This window comes from Rattus norvegicus, chromosome 1 (genome assembly GCF_021556685.1).
Source record: "Rattus norvegicus strain SHRSP/BbbUtx chromosome 1, alternate assembly SHRSP_T2T, whole genome shotgun sequence".
Classification (NCBI taxonomy): domain Eukaryota; kingdom Metazoa; phylum Chordata; class Mammalia; order Rodentia; family Muridae; genus Rattus; species Rattus norvegicus.
The window spans coordinates 233,395,001-233,413,979 of record NC_141534.1 but is presented as its reverse complement, the minus strand read 5'-3'; the positions used below and the strand labels follow the sequence as shown (position 1 = coordinate 233,413,979).

The 18,979-nt window shown below is 45.5% G+C and overlaps 1 protein-coding gene across 2 annotated transcripts in view; it reads left to right on the top strand.

Annotated features, from left to right (window-relative positions):
* Window positions 1-18,979, top strand: part of LOC108349100 (uncharacterized) — a 62,407-nt gene that overhangs the window by 14,824 nt on the left and 28,604 nt on the right. For both annotated transcript variants that reach the window (XR_015653086.1, XM_087608990.1), the window contains exon 3: window positions 15,909-15,978. Coding sequence is in view for 1 of the 2 variants with exons in the window: in XM_087608990.1 (XP_087465116.1) it covers window positions 15,909-15,978 (70 nt within the window). In the remaining variant the exon portion in view is untranslated. The remainder of the gene's footprint in view (window positions 1-15,908; window positions 15,979-18,979) is intronic.

Genomic DNA, 18,979 nt, shown 5'->3' with positions numbered 1-18,979 from the left:
TAAGTGGGCCTAGGCATACCTCTGTGCTTGAGATCAGTGAGAAAGGGAGCGGCTCTTTCCATCCCAGTCCCCTAGGCTGCACAAGTCTCTTTGTTCTTTCTTGGTTCTGGTGCAGCCATGTGCTTATTCCTGGCCTATCAGCGAGGCAGCGCAGAGTTCAGGATGGCCAGGCAGAGGCTAATGAATGTAAATGGAGATTAGATACAAGACTTTGAGGAAAACCACTGCTCTGTATCCAGGATGCCTGTGGATGAGTGCTGGCTATCCCCGCTCTGCTCTTGGGAGTTTTTCCAAATGTGCAGATTTCTACGTGTTTATCTTTTTGTTTCTCTTGTGAAAAGAGTGAGAGAATCTGAAATCAGAAAGCTGAGCTCACGGGGGGGGGGGGGCAGTGCTAGTGCTTAGAATCCCAGCTCCATGATGACATGGGACAGAATAGATCTACATAGGAGAACCTGGTGCTGCTCTGAGCCTTCACTGAGATAGATTTCCTGCCGGAAGTGACCTTTGAAAAGCAGGAAGGGCTTGTCAGAAATGGATGGTCACTTTTCCTGGGATTATTATTTTTATCTCTTGTGAAATGCTCCCACTCCAGTGAAAGGCTTAGTCTTTTTGTTTTCAGGAATTTGAAGAGCTAAGTACCATTAGCAACAAGAATTGGTAGAGCTCTTCCCCTACCTCTAGGCAGGGCAATCCCCAGAAAACAATGGATCCCTGTGGCTAACAGATAGCATCTCCGTGCAAGGAAAAAGCCCCCTCGGCCTCTAGGTATGCTCAGGTCTGTTGCACTAAAGTTTTTTTTTTTTTTTTAACGGTAGCCACACCCTTCCTAGGAAAGGCAAGTTGGGGGTGTGCTATAAAGTTTACTGCCTGCAATGCTGTACTCTGTTATAATTTTAGGGAAGAACCATGGAACAAGTTGAAGTCTGAAGGGCTTACTCCCCATTTTCCTGGCAAAATTCCTCTAGCCCACTAGGACGACTTACCACTGTCCCCCTTTCTGAGCCTTTTCACTCCAGGCTGCCAAATATAGCAGTGGACGTTCTTTCCTCTAGTTACGTACCCAGCAGGGAGTGATCTGGATTTGGCTGGCCTTTTCCTGTGCTCACCTGCACTGCATTCCAACTAAAGGAGTTGAACCTTTCCTCTTTAACTGGGTTGATGAGTGCTTTATCCAGAAGGTGGAAATCCTTAAAATATAGAGCATTGGGTGGCTATAGCTGGAGAGTCCTCTAATAGGCGTGTGTGTGTGTGTGTGTGTGTGTGTGTGTGTGTGTGTGTGTTAGAGGTGGGAGATGACAATCTCCCATGTAGGGGAGACACATGGACACAAAACTTGAACATGCAGCAGCCAGCCATTAGGACCTATGGAAAGAAAGGATTTGAACCAGATTCAACCAGCTCTGAGGATCTATGGACTGCTTCAACCTTTAAATCCCTAAGGCACACTGTTTCCCTGTTTTTGAGATATTCTTGCTTTGGGGTCATCAGAGGGTGGGTAGGTAGAGGCAAAAGTCATGTTGACGTATTGCTTTGTAAAAATTTACTACTTTTACCTCAGTCTTGGGGTCTTTGGGGCCTTAGAGGTGCCTGGCTCTAACAGAAAGTTTTCAAACCAATCTTAGCCAGGATTATCCTATTATCCTGCCGCCATGACATGAGGGATGGCTTGGTGGAAACTGGTGTCACTTTAAAGCATTGATCTGCTTGTTTCTCTCTCTCTCTCTCTCTCTCTCTCTCTCTCTCTCTCTCTCTCTCTGTGTGTGTGTGTGTGTGTGTGTGTGTGTGTGTGTGTAGCTGTCCCCTTCCTTTCTTTTCCCACAAGAGCCACACTGAACCCAGAGCCCCCTGTATGGATATTTTACCTCTGAGTCACTTCCTCATCCGTCTCCCTTCCTTTTAATTATTTATTTGTTTTATGTGTATGGGTGATTTGCCTGCATGTGAGTCTTATGTGTATCTTATGCATGCAGTGTTTACAAAGGCCAGAAGAGGGCATTATAAACAGTCATGTGGGTGCTGAGACTTGAACCTGGGTCCTCTGGGAGAGCAGCCAGTGCTCTAAACCCCAGAGCCATCTCTCAGTCTGTTCTCTCTTATTTACCCATGCACAGATCAGTCCGCTGCACCGGCTTTCGTTCTGTATCCTGTTCTTGCTTTCACTTACAGCAATGTTGGGTAACTTGTTGGGTTCTCAATAAAGACGATCTCTCCTTCCCTCTTAGCATCATGAAGTAGAAGGCACTAGAAAGCATGGTCACCTCACTTCTTTGCTCTCTCCATTCTCTCTGTCTCAAAGATGTTCCCTTTCTTTCTACCTTTTCATCCATTCCTTGATGAAACTATTATCCTGGTCTGCTTTCCTCTGCAACTAGCCTCATTTGAAACGTCAGCCGTTAGCCATAAAAGAAACCTTCCAGAAAACACAGCACAAATTCCCAGGCTCTCTCAACTCAGCCAAGGTGAGCACCGAGCCATCTCCATCTGGGTAAACTCTCCACTCCTCATTATAATCTGATACCTGGGAGTCAGAACCCCGGGAAGCATCGATGTCTCATCTGATCTCTAGATTACCGTGGGGTTCCATCAGTTCCAGAACTCAGGATATTATCCTGCCAGGTATCTGCAGGGCGATGTATCAGTTACTTTTGTATAGTTACAGTCTAAATTCCCGGAAGAAACAACTAAAAGCTTTTTGACTTGTAGTTTAAGAGGGCTTGTGTTGGTCACTTGGCACCATCGTTCTGTACCTACCGTGAGGAAGTGGAAGTGGAGCAAGAGAATGGAGAGGAGAAAGCAGTTCATCTCATGGAAGACAGGGAGAAAAAGAGAGAGACAGAGAGACATAGAGACACAGTGACACAGAGACAGAGTGACACAGAGACAGAGAAACCGAGACAGAGAGACAGAGGGAGAAGGGGAAAGGATAGGAACCAGGCATAACCTTCAAAGGTGTTGACAGTGACCTATTTAACATGTGAGCCTATGAAGCCATTTCACAGTTCAGCTATAACCATTGGGCATCCTCTGGGTGGGGGAGGCTATGGACTCTGTGCTTTTACTACAGCAATTGTCTCCTTCTGAGTCTACCAATGCCAGTCTTCCCTCCTGCCACTGCTTCTGTGGGATTTCTTCATTTGACTGCCATTATGGAAACAATCCTGCCCTATTTATCTCTTCATACCTCTGTGAAGATGGCATGTTCTCCTTGCTGGTATTGTGTGGGGTCCCAATTACTGCTTTTGATAAAGACTTGTGGACTTTTCCTTCCTTGGTGTCTTAGTTTGGGTTTCCATTGCTATAAAGAGACACCATGACCAAGTCAATTCTTATAAAGGACAACATTTAATTGGGGCTGGCTTACTGGTTTTGAGGCGCCTTCCATTGTGACGGGAAGCATGGCAGCATCCAGGCAGACAGGGTGTTGGAGGAGATGAGAGTTCTACATCTTCATCTGAAGGCAAACAGAAGACTGGCTTCTAGGCAGCTAGGAGGACACTCCCAAAGGCCACCCCACAGTGACACAGTTCTTCCAACAAGGCCATACCTACACCAACAAGGCCGTACTTCCTAATGGTGGCACTCTCCGAGCAAAGCATATTCAAACCACCACACTTGTTATTTGGAATATCAAAGCTCTCCTTGCTTTCTATGCATTCCAGTTTACTATGGCCTGGCCCGATGGGGCTGCAGATTGAATCCTATGTGATTTAATATACATCTCCTTTTTACTTAAAGGTAGGAGCCTGAGGAGGAAAGTGGGGTGTGCTCCTTCACTGTCTGCCTGCCCTGCCAGGCTACCCTTTGCTAGAAGGGCAGGAGGATAGAGGAACGAACACATCTTTATTTTATAAGCAGGAACTGTAGCGCTGTCGGCTTTCCTAACCATTAATGTCTCTGGTTCACACTGAGGCTGCATCAAAGATACCAGGGGGCCAAGCGTTGATCTCTCCAGGACGGAGAGGATGATGCTGGAGTAGGAAGCCCCTTGGGATTGGAATAAATGCCACATCAGCAGTTTACTCTCTTCAAACGCTGTGTCCACTGCAGGTCGACAAAGGCTCTGCTCATGCTCAGAGGACAGAGTCCGCATCAGAGGGAACAAACGTTCCCTCAAGACCTTATATTGGGGTTTATATGACCAGTTTTGCATTTGCTTGGCAAGAGTCAATTAGTCACGTGATCCCGCCCACACAGAAGGAAGCACAACCTCACTTGCCCGGAATGGGACACTTGGTGCTTTGGGAATATTTGGGGATGATACTGATGGTCCAATGGTTACTACAGTGTGTGTGTGTGTGTGTGTGTTGTGATGTGCTTGTGTATTGTTATGTGTGTATTGTATAAGTGTGTGAGTTGTGATATGTGTGTATTGTGTTGTGCAAGCCTGTGTATGCATATTGTGATGTGTGTGTGTGTGCATGTGTGTGTATGCATTGTGATGTGTATGGGTATTGTGTGTGTGTCTGTGTGTATTGTGATTTGTGTATTGTATATGTGTGTGAGTTGTGATATGTGTGTATTGTGATGTATACGCCCGTGCATGTATATTGTGATGTGTGGGTGCATGTGTGTGTATGCATTATGATGTGTATGGGTTGTGATGTGCGTTTTGTGTGTGTGTGTGTGTGTGTGTGTGCATTGTGATGTATATGGGTATTGTGGTGTGCGGTGTGTGTGTGTGTGTGTGTGTGTGTGTGTGTGTGCTTCAGAGGCTTTAGCCTGGCCTTGTTCTTGAGTAAGGCTCTGACACCAGTCTGACTGCTTCTGCCCCAGTCCTTCACATTGTCACTGACTCTCCCCTCCTTGTTGATAGCCCTTGGATAGCTACTAACGATGGCTAAAGCCAAGGTAATTTTTAAACAAGGGTGTCTGGGTTAGGGACTCTATTGCTGTGATAAAACACAAGTGGAAAAGCTTACCTCAGCTTACAGCCTTCACAGCAGGAGCTCAAGGCAGGAGCTTGGAGACATGGACTGAAACAGAAGCCATGGAGGAAGGCTGCTCAGCCTGCTTTGTAAGACATCCAGGACTACCTGCTCACGGCTGGCACCATTACCATGGACTGGACCTCTCACCTCAGCAATTAAGACAATCACAGACCTGCCGATGGGCCAATCCTATGAAGGCATTTTCTCGATTAAGAGTCCCCCTTCCCCATGTCAAATTGACAAAAAAGACAAAAACAAAACAAAACAAACAAACAACCCCCCCAAACCAAAACCAAAACCAAAAACCAAAAACCAAAAACCAAAAACACAGGAGAATGGGAAAAACTCTGTGGTAAAGTATATTTAACACGAACTTGATCCTTCAGTCATTAAAGAGTCGATCTGAAGGGCACAGTTCCGTTGGATTCCCGGTATTTACAATTTCGCAGCTACTCTCTGGTTTCTGAGCATCACCCACAGAGCAGTTACTCTCCCTGGCAACCATTGTGTGCTCTCTTTCTCTGGATCCACCCATTTTGGATATTTCCTTTCAGTAGGATCACACAGTGTGTGGTGTTTTGTCTTGGAGCCTACCTCCCGTGTGAACTGTCCTTCTGCTCCACTGGCAGCCCATGGAGTTACACTTCAGGGGAATGGATAGTTCAGGCCTCCCCAGAGCCCTTTTCTCCACCTGCTGCTGCTCCTCACTTCCTCTCTCCCTGCCCAGGAGCTCAGCACCCCACTGCCTGAGCAGTAATCGACTTCCTGAGTTTCCTCCTTCAGATCTCAAGTCTCCTGGGGGGTCTCTCTTGGGGTCCTTTCCTGACTGGTGAAATTTGCCAGTGAGAGCAGAGGTCTCCTGCTGGTGTGAGAGATGCTAGGATATGGCCTCAGGCCACAATCAGGGAAGGGAAATACTGCACTGCCCTAGGCTAATTCCTCCAGCTGTGAATCGGAGTTCTTCACCTAAGCCACCAACCTAAACAAAACCTAACAGTGAGATAGTAGTGTGTACCTGCTCCCTCCCTTGGACAGTTTTCCTTAAAACTTTTTTTTTTCTAAAGATTTATTTGTTAGCCAGACCTGGTTCGTCACACCTTTAATCCCAGCACTCGGCACTGGTGAGGCAGAAGCAGGCTAATCTCTGTGAGCTCGAGGCCAGCGTGGTATACAGATTAGTTCTTGCACAGCCGGGCTACACAGAGAAACCCTGACTTGAAAAAAAGAAAACCAAATAACAATATATATAATATTTGTGTGTGTATGTGTGTGTGTATAATTTTATGTGTATGAGTGTTTTGCTCATGGTGTGTGTACCACACGAATGCCTGGCATGTCCTCTGGTACTGGAGTTAGCAGTGGTTGTGAACTGTCACATGGTCCATGTCCTCTGTAAGAATGTCAGGTGCTCTTAACCATGGAAACAACTCTTTGAAGTTCCTTTCAAGTCAAGCTGTTTACAGCTATGGCCCTGAGGGCCAATCTCACTCCAGCAGGAAGGGCTCTGTTTGACATTTTCTTACTTAAGCATTGTCACTTAATAATCACTAAAGCCATGTGCAGTGGCTTTCAGGGATTCCTTTCTGTGAGTGGGATAAATTACTGGCATTCAAGGCCCTCTACAAACCAATTCCAGTTGAGCTCTCTAGTGTTCACTCTTTCTTTCCACGCCCAGCATAGGCTTTTCCCCTTAGACTGAACTACTGCAAAGGGCCCTGCTTCTTCTCCTCAGCCAATGCCACCTGGAAGGGGTGTCAGGTTCTGCCTCTGTTTCTCCGCACTCTCTCCCAGCCTTCTGTATGCCTGCATTCTCCTCACAGCATTTTGGTCTGGTGTTTGCTCTTGGGCACACACAGTAGCTGGAGACCTCTCCTCCTGTCTCGTTCTGTGCTGGGAGCAAAGTTAGCTTCAAGTAACCCTCCAACTGCTTGGAGCTAGCCCAAAAGCTCACCTGCTATTCCCTAGCCCTGAGGTACTTAACAAAAGAAACCAGCAGAGCCAGGCACAGGGAGCTCAACCAGGGCTGAGGAATGCACCCCTTTCCTGATGGGTGGGTAGGGTGTTCAGAATGAGCAAAAGAAGATGGGAAAGGCTCAACTCTCTCCTGGGATGCACTCTGGGCTCTTGCTGAGATTACAGATCTGGACGAGATAGTTACGGGTATTTCATGATGCCCTAAGTACATTTTTGTTGAGCCTGTGTTTGTGTGGAGGGGTGAGTAAAGAGACAGAGGTCAGGAAGAAGACCAAGGCATGCTGAGAAAGGAAGATGAGCTAGAAAGGCGGACAAAAGGGTGAGCCAATGCGGGAGGGGATAGCTTTAGAAACCCCAAACCTTGACTGAAAAGAAGGGTCTCCATTGTTTTGTTTGTTTCTTTAAGGAGTGAAGCCTGTTGAACACCCCCACTGATTTGGTGCCTCCCTGCACCAGGTTACACAGCACAGCACAGCAGTCCTTTTGAGTGCGCCTGGACAGGGCAGAATCATCTTCCAATGGTAATTTCACTGAGCTGGGAGGTACTGTGTTTGGCCTCGCTTTGGCTTTAACTTGCTGATTGGGCCTTGGAATGATTCCAAGCCCTGGAGGGATGCCCGGAAGGATAGAGCCACTGCAACATCTGCAGTGTAGGCTGACCTTTCTCACAGTGACCCAGAGCCACCCTTGTACCAGAAATTCTCCTGGGCCATGTGGGAAGATGGCGTGTCCTCTGTTAAGGACTCTACTGGTGGGCTTCTGTTTGGGGATCTTCTGATTGGATACTCTAGAAATGAAGACAGAGGCTATAGGCTCAGGCAGCAAGGTCTCGTGCTTCTCCATGGCCTGTTATATGACTGTACTGGCCTGGTGTTTTCACTCCATCTTTATTCATTCCTGCTGAGGAGCCCCTCATCTGGACTTTGCCAGAAGGAGGCTGGACTCCAACACTCCCCTCCAGATTATGCATAGCTATGGTACCGATTTTGCTAAAGACCCCATTCTATCCATTTACAAGCTATCAACGGAGTAGGAGCTGGGCTCAGTAGTAGACAGATTGCATAGCATTTGTGAGTTTCTGGCTTCTCTCCCCAGCCCTGTAAAACAGAATGAGATGAGTCACCTGCGGCTCCTATTGTCTATGGAGTAGTCTGTGCAACTCCAGCCTTTGCCGAAGGTATAAAACCACGAATTATCTCTCACTTCTCTGAGGACAGGCTTAGGCACTGGGAAGAAGGGAAGGGCAGTGTTGGGGGACACGTCTTTGGCTGTTTGCTGTACAATGTAGATTTTGGCTCTTGGGCGAATCTGCCTCTGAGTGTCTTATATAGAAGGGCTTTCTCTTCTCATCAGGTCCTATGGTATAGGACTATACAAATTGCCACATCCTTATTAGCTGAGCTGTGCAGGCTTGCCAAACACCACCGCAGCTGGCCTTCTTGACAGCTGACCTTCCCTCATTTGTATCCACCCACACCTTCCCAAAAGTTATATGCAAATCTGCCCCAACAGCAACTGACCTCTGGGAGGACCAGAAGAGGGGGCTCCATCTACACAGGTAGCATTCGTGTTAGGTGCAGACCTGTGCTCCTCCCAGCAACCTGCCACCCATTACTGGGTTCCCCCGGGTGAACTTTTGGGGAATCGCACCTCTGTTTGCTGCTAGGGCCTTTGAAGTGAGGTTAGATTCGGCTTACCTCTCCCTTAGGAATGATTTTAAAAACAGGCCCTCTAGTAACGTCTACTTGAGGGATACCAAACATGGAGGCCCGTGAGGTACAGGGTGAGCAGACTATAGTGAGATAAGCCTATTTGGGGGACTTATCCTAAGGTTCCCCCATTTCTCTTCTAGACATAGCTGTCATCTGCCTCCACAGTAGGGATAGTCTTTTATTCTTTTTTCCTTTCTTATTTCCCCTCTCTTCCTTCTTCCCTGCACGGCCCTCCCCCTTCTCTCTCACCATTTTGGGGATATGTTACTGTGTGGCCTGGGATAACCTTTAACATAACTCGCTTTGCTTCAGTCTCTCCAGTGCTGATCTACAGGACTGCAGCACCAAGCCTGGCTGTTGCTCTCATTATCTGGTGAATAAATGACTCAGCCAGAGTCTGAACAGACTTTCGAAACTGCTGGCAGAGATGGGAGTGGTGTGAGTGTGAGTGTGTGTGTGTGTGTGTGAAAGAGAGAGAGAGAGAGAGAGAGAGAGAGAGAGAGAAAGAGAATGAGTATGTATATATGAGAGTGTGTGTAAGAGAGTGTATGTATGTGTGGTGTGTGTGTGTGTGTGTGTGTGAAAGAGAGAGAGAGAGAGAGAGAGAGAGAATGAGTATGTATATATGAGAGTGTGTGTAAGAGAGTGTATGTATGTGTGGTGTGTGTGTGTGTGTGTGTGTGAAAGAGAGAGAGAGAGAGGGAGAGAGAATGAGTATGTATATATGAGAGTGTGTAAGAGAGTGTATGTATGTGTGTGGTGTGTGTGTGTGTGTGTGTGAGAGAGAGAGATAATAAGTATATGAGTGTGTGTATATGACAGTGTGTAAGAGAGTGTCTGTCTGTCTGTTTGTATGTGTGTGAGAGAAAGTATATGAGTGTGTGTATATGACAACATGTGTGTAAGAGTGCGTGTGTGAGAGAGAGAAAGAGAGAGAGAAAGTATGAGTGTGTATATATGAGAGTGTGTGTAAGAGAGTGTATGTGTGTGTGTGTGAGAGAGAGAGAATAAGTATGAGTGTGTGTATATGACAGTGTGTAAGAGAGTGTCTGTCTGTCTGTCTGTGAGAGAAAGTATATGAGTGGGTGTATATGACAGCATGTGTGTGTGTGTGTGTGTGTGTGTGAGAGAGAGAGAGAGAGAGAGAGAGAGAGAGAGAGAGAGAGAGAGAGAGAGAGAGAGAAAGTTTTAAAACCTGAACTTTGGAGTTTCAAAGGCATGTCTCCTAGGGGGAGATAGCACTTACCACTAAAGAAAAAAAAATACCCAAGAAACATGAAAAAGCTGTTCTGGAGGGAGCTTGCAGTAGGTTCTTTTGCCCAGGACATGTCTAGGCTATGTATGGGTGAAGAATTATGGAGGCCCAGGTGGGTTTGTGGGGGTGGGACAGACATTGGTGTGAATGAAAAGCATTGAGACTCTCTCTGTGAGAATGTGTGAGAGGAGTCGGAAAAACATGGCAGAGGTATTTGTGAGATGGTGTCTTGATCCCTTCCCACGATACCAGGGGCTCTCAGGATCTGAGTCTCCTAGTTTATATTTCTGTCAGTGAGCAGAGGAACGGCAGTGTTAGATACTTTCTCACTGCTGTGATGAAATACCTGAGAGAAAGCAACTTCAAGGGGGAGGGGTTTATTCTGGCTTACAGTTTGAGGGGATACAGCCCATCATGGCAGGGAAGGCATGGCAGTGTGAGCATGAGGTTGCTTGCTCATGTCTGAGTGGATCTAGGAGCACAGGGAGGCGATGGTGGTACTTGCCTGGCTTTCTCCTTTCTAACCTTTAGTTTGATGTGGGCCCTGAGTACTCGGGGTGGAGCCTTCCACTCCGTGTGGATTGTCCCTCCTCAATTAATCCTTTCCAGAAATGCCCAAGGTTATGCCTCTCTAATTGTTTAGGAGTTTATTAATCCTATCGAGTTGACGATTAAACTTAGCTACCACATGAACTGGAAGGAAGTTGGGTATGACTATAAAAAAGTAATGAAAAGAATCCCTAGGATGTGGCTCTATATCCTAAGCCGGCCTTGAACTTGGGATCCTCCCACCTTAGTGTCCCCATCTCTGGGAGATGCCACAGATAGCTAGTGAAAGGTTCTTTTGGGGCATAGTTGAGATGGAACTTGTATGTATTTCTTATAGGTACCATCTAAGTTGTACTTACACACTAGAGCCCTTTGCAATGGCCTGGGAGGTGTGCTGAGGGTTTTTCTTAGGAAACACACGGTTCGTTGCAAGGATGCTCTGTGTAGGATAGGATGCAGGCTGATGGCCTTGCTACTGCCCTTCATGTAGGAAATGGCCTCAGCACTGACAGTCCTCAGTCAGGCCTGTTGATGGGCAAGCACTGGTAGACCTTCCGGCTGTAAGATTAGGATGCACAATTGTGTTGGTTCAAAACAACAAAACAAAACGCGCGCGCACACACACACACACACACACACACACACACACACACACACACACACACACACACACTCACTAAACCCCAATCCCTAAGGCATGGTGACCAAACTAAGCCAACAATCTTTAAGTCATCTCTCCAATTTGTGTGGAAAGTCTTGGCTTTTAAGCACTTTCTCTTCCATCTAAAGAGAGGCTTCTGCTCACGCTCCCTTCTCGAGTGGAAAGCAATTATTAGGAAACCTCATTAATGAGGAAAGATTAACTACCCAGGAAGATGAGACCAAAGGTCTCCACATGCAGGGCAGCTGCCCAGACAACTTTACAGCTTTCTTCTAGTGTGTGTGTGTGTGTGTGTGTGTGTTTGTGTGTGTGTGTAAACAGAGTCTCTAAATGTATTCCATTCCAGGCTGGCATCAGACCCGAGACCCTCTTGCATCAGTCCCCACCCCCCAATTGCTGGGATTATATGCGTGTGCCATTACACACACATCTAGTTCCTCTGCTGGTTCAAAGGCGGTTCCTGAGGGATTACCTGACGGACTTTATCTACATAATGAGATCACCTTTTGGGCTCCACCATGGATCTGTCATACTCTGTGGATGACCCTGGGCTGTGAGAGTCCCCTTGTACACATCATGGTGTGCATCTCCCTCTGTTTAATCTTGTCAGTTATCTTGAGAACTTCCAAGGGACCAAGGAAGAGGCTTCTTTCATCCACACAGTGGGAAGGACATGGGCTGATGTGGCAGGCTGTTTATTAGCTTCAGGTACACTATCTATGTATTGAATGTGCCCTTTCTGAGCAGGTTCACAGAATACAATTCACTCGATAATATATTTGCTGGGGGCTAATATTTCCTTTTTTTTTTTTTTTGAACAAAGACTCAATGTATAACCCAGGATAGACCTCAGATTCCCAAGTTAGAGGGAAACGCTGCTCTGCCTTAGTTTCTCTATGACAATTTACCCTCTCCTAACTCTTAGGTTGGAAGTATAACTCCCCTTATGAAGACATCAAAATCAGCCTGTATATGCCGGATAAGCACTTTCCACTTACCTTTTCCTCAGTCCTAAGAGCTTTAAAGAAGGAGTTAATTTAACGTTTCCTAGTCTTAATGTTATTGACTTTCAGGCTAGCTATTTCTGAGTTGTTGGGTATGCATTGTAAGATGTTTAGCAGGAGCTTTGGCTCCAACCTATTCAATGGAGACAGCATCTCCTTCAGGCTGAGAACCGTGTGGATGTTTAGATGTTGCTTTTCTGTTATTGGGGTGAGAGAGGATTCAGGATCAGTAGGAAAGAACCACCATGGTTACTTGATGTTCCCAAAGAATTGGTTGTAGGACAGGGTCATGCAAGTAGAAAATGGGGTCTATGGTCAAACAAGCCTGGGGATGCTCTTAAAACAGGCTACACGCAGGTCTGAATGCTGGCTGGCCCCTTTCTGAGTTCATAAATTGTAATCCTAAGGTGTTGGCTCTGGGAGATGATGATGTCAGTAGGGAACAGTCCTTGCAGTTAGGATTAGATCCTTTATGATGAAAAGGGAACCTAGAGAGAGGCCAGTTAGATCAGAGCAGAGGCCTTGAGAGCAGCAGTTCCCAGCCTTATCCTTGGCCAGAAGTTAGAGGGAAATGTCCTTGGTTCTCTTCTAAGGAATGCCAGAGGGAGAGGCTCTGGTTCTTCTTACAGTTTCTTTCTTGTTCTAAATGAACATCCATGCCTGGAAATTATACATGAGAATGTGAATGGAACCACTGCTAGATGCCTGTGGACGGACCAGCTAGATTGAACAGCTCGTCTCCCCATGCCTCACCCCCATTTCTGCCATAAAACTAGTGGGACCCTGATTTTGCTGTCTTTTTTTTGGACCCACCAGTGCAATGTAGGAACTCTGCCTTCCTTCCTTCTCTTAACTCCCCCCTACAATCCTATAATACAACTTCTTGCTAAAACGTGCCCTTCTGTCATCTGTGAATTTCATTCTGTAAATTTGTGACCCAAAGAACCTGGACCTGTTGACTCAGTGAGAGTGTTATGTAATCGTGAACTTCAGTACCTTAAAGCATGAGTTAAAACCCATGTGAGGATAGGAAGATCATCATTTTCAAAGACCCTCCTCCCCCTTCCCCATTTCCTACATCACCCATATGAGATACCATGGTGTGAGTTCCTTCCCTCCTTCCTTCCCTCCCTCCCTCCTTCCCTCCTTCCTTCCTTCTTCCTTCCTTCCTTCTTTCTCTCTTTCTTTTTTTTCTTTCTTTCTTCCTTTCACTGTGAGAACACAGCAAAAGATGGCTATCTGTTAGTCACCAAGCTGGCCCTCCCATCCCCCAAATCTGCCAGCTCCCTAAACTTGGACTTCCCAGGCCCTGAGCTGGGAGAAAGGCATTTTTGTTGCTTGTGAGCGTGGGAAGTCTATGGCAAGAAAACTGCTGTCAAAGGATAAGATTACAACTTGAAGATCTGAAGTTTTGATTTGGAAATTGGGCAAGGCTTCATTCCATGAAACTGAACGAGTGTTGCAACAGCCAGAGCAGAAGAGTTGGGTTTTCAGATAGAAAAGGACTGACAATAACAGAAACAGAACCTGAAGTGGATGGGTCATTCTGAAGCTACTTTCCTTCTAAGGCAGGGACAGAGCAACTGGCAGCAGGAAAGCAGTGCTTGGTTGACCCCAGGCTATTGCAGCTCACTTCTTTTGTGTGAAGGTGAAACCTGGGGAAATTTATTATCATGTTGACAGAGATTGTCCTGTTTGGGACATCCAGATTCTACCTCTAATCCTGATTTTCAGAAGTTCAGATAGGCATCTTAATTTTAGTTTGTTTCATGGGACTTTAACAGGAGTGACTCCATTTTGATTTTTTTTTTTTTTAGCTTGGTCTGTTGGGGCTTAATATAGACCTCCTCCTCCTCTGTCTCTGCCACCACCACCTTCTCTATACCTCTCATTTCTGTTTTATACAGTTAATGTGCACTTTAACTTTCAGTATTTGGCACCGGGTTTTAAGCCTAAAGTCTCATACATGCAAATATGTGTTCTCTCACTAAGTTATACTTTAACTCCCAAAGTTTGTTAGTTCTCTTCTTTCTCCTTTCTTCCATTGTGAAGTGTGTGTGTGTGTGTGTGTGTGTGTGTGATATGTATGGTGTGTAGTGTGAATGTCTGTAGTATGTGTGTGTGTATGTGATATGTATGCATGGTGTGTGTGTAGTGTGAGTATATGTAGTATGTGTGTGTGTGATGTAGTATGTGTGGTACCTGTATGGTGTGTGTGTATGTGGAACATATATGTGTAGCATGTGTGTGGTGTGTGTTTATGATATGTGTATGGGGTGTGTATGTGTAGTGTGAGTATATGTAGTATGCGTGTGCATGATGTGTGTGGTATCTGTGTGGTATGTGTGTAGTATGTATGTGTGTATGTGTGTGTATGTAGTATGTGTATGGTGTGTATATAGTGTAGATGTATGTAGTAGTATTTGTGTATGGGTGGTGTAGAATTTATATGTGTGGTATCTATATCATATGTGTGTGTGTATGTATGTGTGTTATGTATATGTGTTGTATATATGTGTAGTGTATGTGGTAAGTGTATGTGTGGTGTGGTGTATGTGTTGTATATGTGTGTGTTACGTTATTGTGTGGTATGTGTATGTGTGTTGCGTGTGATGTTGTGTGTGGTGTATGGTATGTGTATGGTGTGTGTGTGTGTGTGTGTGTGTGTGTGTGTGTGTGTGTGTGTGTGCGTGTTTGGAGTTCCCATCCCATTGTTCTCAGCCTTATTTCCTTAAGACACAAACTCATCACCTAAGCTGATAGCCAACAAATCACAGCGATCCTCCTGTTTCCGCCCTGGGCCCACCGGTGCTGGGGTTACAGTGCATGCAGTCTCATTCAGCTTCCTGAGGGTGTTGGGGACTCAAACGCAGATCCTTATTGTTCTTACCCATTGAGCCAGTCCGCAGGCCCCTGACGCACACCTTAAATCCCCAAGAGAAAATGTGGAATTAACACTGTGTAAGTCCATGCTAGGATTGCTATTAGCTACCTCAGTAGACTGTAAGACATCAGAGCTGATAATAATGAGGGTGTCACTAGCAGTCTACAGCGCTAGTGTCTGCCAAATAGCGTTGTCTTTCCTTATTACAGTTCTTCAAAACAGATAAATGTTATTTCTCATAGAGAGAGATGAGACTGAGTGTGGAGTTATTTTCTAATGGCCACTTAGGCAGCACATGAGCAGAGTGGGCTGTAACTGATTTGGTCAGCCATTCTCTGGGGGGTTCTCTGCTATGGTGGGGTGTGGCTCTGAGAACTTGAAATCAGCCAGAAGTCAAGTGGATCCTCACTCTGAGTGGCACTCACTCCGCTATATTTAGAATTTCTTGGAGAGGCACTATCAGCTGTGCCCCCATTTTCCTGGGCAGGAAAATGGATGTAGCAGGTGCCATGGATGGTGTGGGAGAAATTATTACTGCTCTTACATAGACCTTACTGTCTTTTTTTAAAAGATTGATTTATTTACTTATTATATATGAGTAGCTGTCTGCAGACACACCAGAAGAGGGTATCAGATCTCATTACAGATGGCTGTGAGACACCACGTGGTGCTGGGATTTGAACTCAGGACCTCTGGAAGAGCAGGCAGTGCTCTTAACCACTGAGCCATCTCTCCAGCCCTGTTTGTCTTTTCTTAACGTGAGAGTTACACAACCGTATTGCTTAACAACCCCCTACCCTTATTTTCAGGATGTGCAGGTCTAAATTCTCTATGTTGCTTGATGGTCCCATTTCCCCCCCTCTGTTCTACATATTATATATAACTTGCACAAATTTCACCATTTTTTTAATCGCTCCCCCTCCCTCTTTCTGACACAGGGTCTCATTAAACATTTCTTGTCAGAAATTATAATGATCCTGCCTCAGCCTCAGAGTACTACAACTACAGGTAAGTAGGTTTTTGTTGTCATTGTTGTTTTATTGTTGTTATTGTGTGTTGTTTTGAGACATGGTTTCTCTGTGTAGCCCTGGCTGTCATGGAACTCACTCTGTAGACCAGGCTGTCCTTGATCTCATGATGCTGGCTTCTGCCCACTGAGTGCTGGGAGGTAGTGCATGAACCATTAATTCCTGGAGTCAAGTGAGATTTTTAACAAGGGCTACCATGGAGGGACATTAGGTTTACACAGCTGTTAGGAAAGAAGAAAACTGTCCTCATGTGCCTGATTTAGTGTATGCACTTTATTTTTTCTTTCATTTGTATGTGATATGCACTAGTGTGTATGTATGTTCACATGTGTGAATATGCCTTGTGTACACGAGGCCCAAAGTCGATGGATGCCAGGTATCTTCCCTGCTTTATTTTTTGAGAGGGTGTCTTTCTTCTAACTTGACACCAGAGCTGGCTGATTCGGTTAGTTTAGGCTGGCCACCTTGTTCTGGGCATGCCTAATGTGTCTTCCACATAGGGATTACAGGTGGACCACCACAACCATGCACGTGATGGATGGGGATCGGAGCTCTGTTCTCAGGCTTCAGTGACAAGCAGTGCACCCACGGGGTCACTTCCCAGCTCCATCAATGTAAATTTACACCACTGTCTGTCACCTCAAACTCTTGGTAAGAGAGAGGATGTATGAATGCATACAATTAACACATAGAACTTCTTCAGACAGTAATTGTTTTGATTTTGGTTTGTATTTTTTGAAACAGGGTTTCTCTGTGAAGTTCTGTTTTTTTCTGGAGATTGCTTTATACCTAGAACTGAGAAATTAGCCTGTCTTTGCCTCCCGAGTGCTGGGATTGCACTGTAGGGATCAGATAGTAATTCTTAGACCAAACCAAACCAAGCCAAACCAAACCAAACCAAACCAAACCAAACCAAACCAAACGAAAAACAGAAACAAAACAAAACAAAACAAACAAACAAAAAAAAACCCCAGGCAAACAAAAAACCCACTGCCACAATGATTCCATCTGGTCATATTTTCTTATCTTGTTGGAAAATTCATGTATGGATTATATCTAGAAATGGCTCTGTTTAGGTGGAGTGCAGGAGCCATTCATGCAGATGGTTTATTACTTTTTAACTAATTAAATCAAACCAATATTTACGTAGTCTTGTGGGTTCCCCAAGTCCTTGTCTAATCATTCTTTCTCTTCTGCAGTTCAGGCACATGCCCTCTTGGCATACCGGCACAGGCATTACTAGTTGCTATTTGCAATGGACTGTAGATGAATGAGTGTCTTAGTCAGGCTTTCTATTCATGACCAAGAAGCAAGTTGGGGAGGAAAGGACTTATTCAGCTTCACATTCGCATTGCTGTTCATCACCAAAGGAAGTCAGGACTGGAACTCACACAGGTCAGGAAGCCGGAGCTGATGCAGAGGCCATGGAGGGATGTTACTTACTGGCTTGCTTCCCCTGGCTTGCTCAGCCTGCTTTCTTATAGAACCCAGGACTACCAGCCCAGGGACAGCATCACCCACACTGGGCTGGGTCCTCCCGCCTTCATCACTAGTTGAGAAAATGTCTTACAGCTGGGTCTCAGGAGGCTTTTCCTCAACTGAGGCTCCTTTCTCTGTGATAACTTCAGCTCGTGTCAAGTTGACACACAAAACCAGCCAGTACAATGAGTAAACACACACTCCAATATTCTAGGTGATTTCATTTTATTTTCTAGAGTGGTGAATGAATGAGTTTAGAAATATATCTGAATGTCACCAGAAGGAGGTGCACATGAGTAAGGGCCCTCTTTACTATGGCCGCTGAGCTTTCCCCAAGTTTTCTTCTGCTGCCCAATACACACATCAGGGTCCAGGAGCTGGCAGGAATAGCCTGTTCTCCTCTCCTCTCCTCTCCTCTCCTCTCCTCTCCTCTCCTCTCCTCTCCTCTCCTCTCCTCTCCTCTCCTCTCCTCTCCTCTCCCCTCCCCTCTCTCCCCATGTCTCCTCTCTATCTCTATCCTCCTTCTATATCATCTCTATCTCCATCATCCCCATCTCTATTACTCCATTTCCACGTCTACATCTTATCCCCGTTGATGGCACTGGGAACTGAACCCAGGATCTTGCACGTGCCTGGAAAGGGTCTCACCGTTGTGCCATACCCCATGGCGGCAACCTCTTCTTTCCACTGGAATCCAACCAGAGTCAGAGACCTCAGTATAGTATCTAGACACACATCCTTCAATGACAGGATGCAAGACAGTTGACAAGTACATGTTCTCTTTAAGATTTCATCAAGTGATAAAATTCTCCGGTTGTATGACTGAATGCTGGATCAGAAACCAAAGATCCTTGAAGAAGATGGATCTTTTCTGCAGCATCTACCTGGCAGTTTTAAAAGCATATAGGTCAAATGGGGATAATCTTCATTCTCAAGATTCATTTGACTTTGGGTGATACTAATTTTAAACCAGCCATTACCGATGGATACTAAAAATAGACTATACAAAACACCTAGTGCAAGCATTACAGCTCGACACAAATCTGATTCCTTTATTATCTACAGCATTCCTCGGTTGGTGTTTGGAGTCCTGCCCCCACCTAATACCTTTGGTTCAAGGTTTTAAAATCTTTTAAAATCCACAGAGATGGAGTAATAAGTCCACATGGCTGCTGGGGGGAAGAGAAATAGTGCTTTGTTTTAGCTCTAGAGAATGATTGAAGCAGTATCTAGTTCAGTGTTTTTATGCTCACTATATAATCTCAGAGTTTTGAGCTAAAAAAAAAAAAACATTCCTTTCTCTGAAGGTTTGCCTTTTCTCTGCCTTGCAGGACAAATTAAGAGCAATTAAAATCAATGTCCTGCTCTCCAAATGGTACTGTTTCTCCTAGTCTACTTTCTTTGATGTCCGGTCATAGATAATACAAGTCGGTCTACTGTCATTGTCAATACATGAGTTGTTGAGACCACCCAGCTCAGGGCCTTTCCTCTAAGGGCTGTTA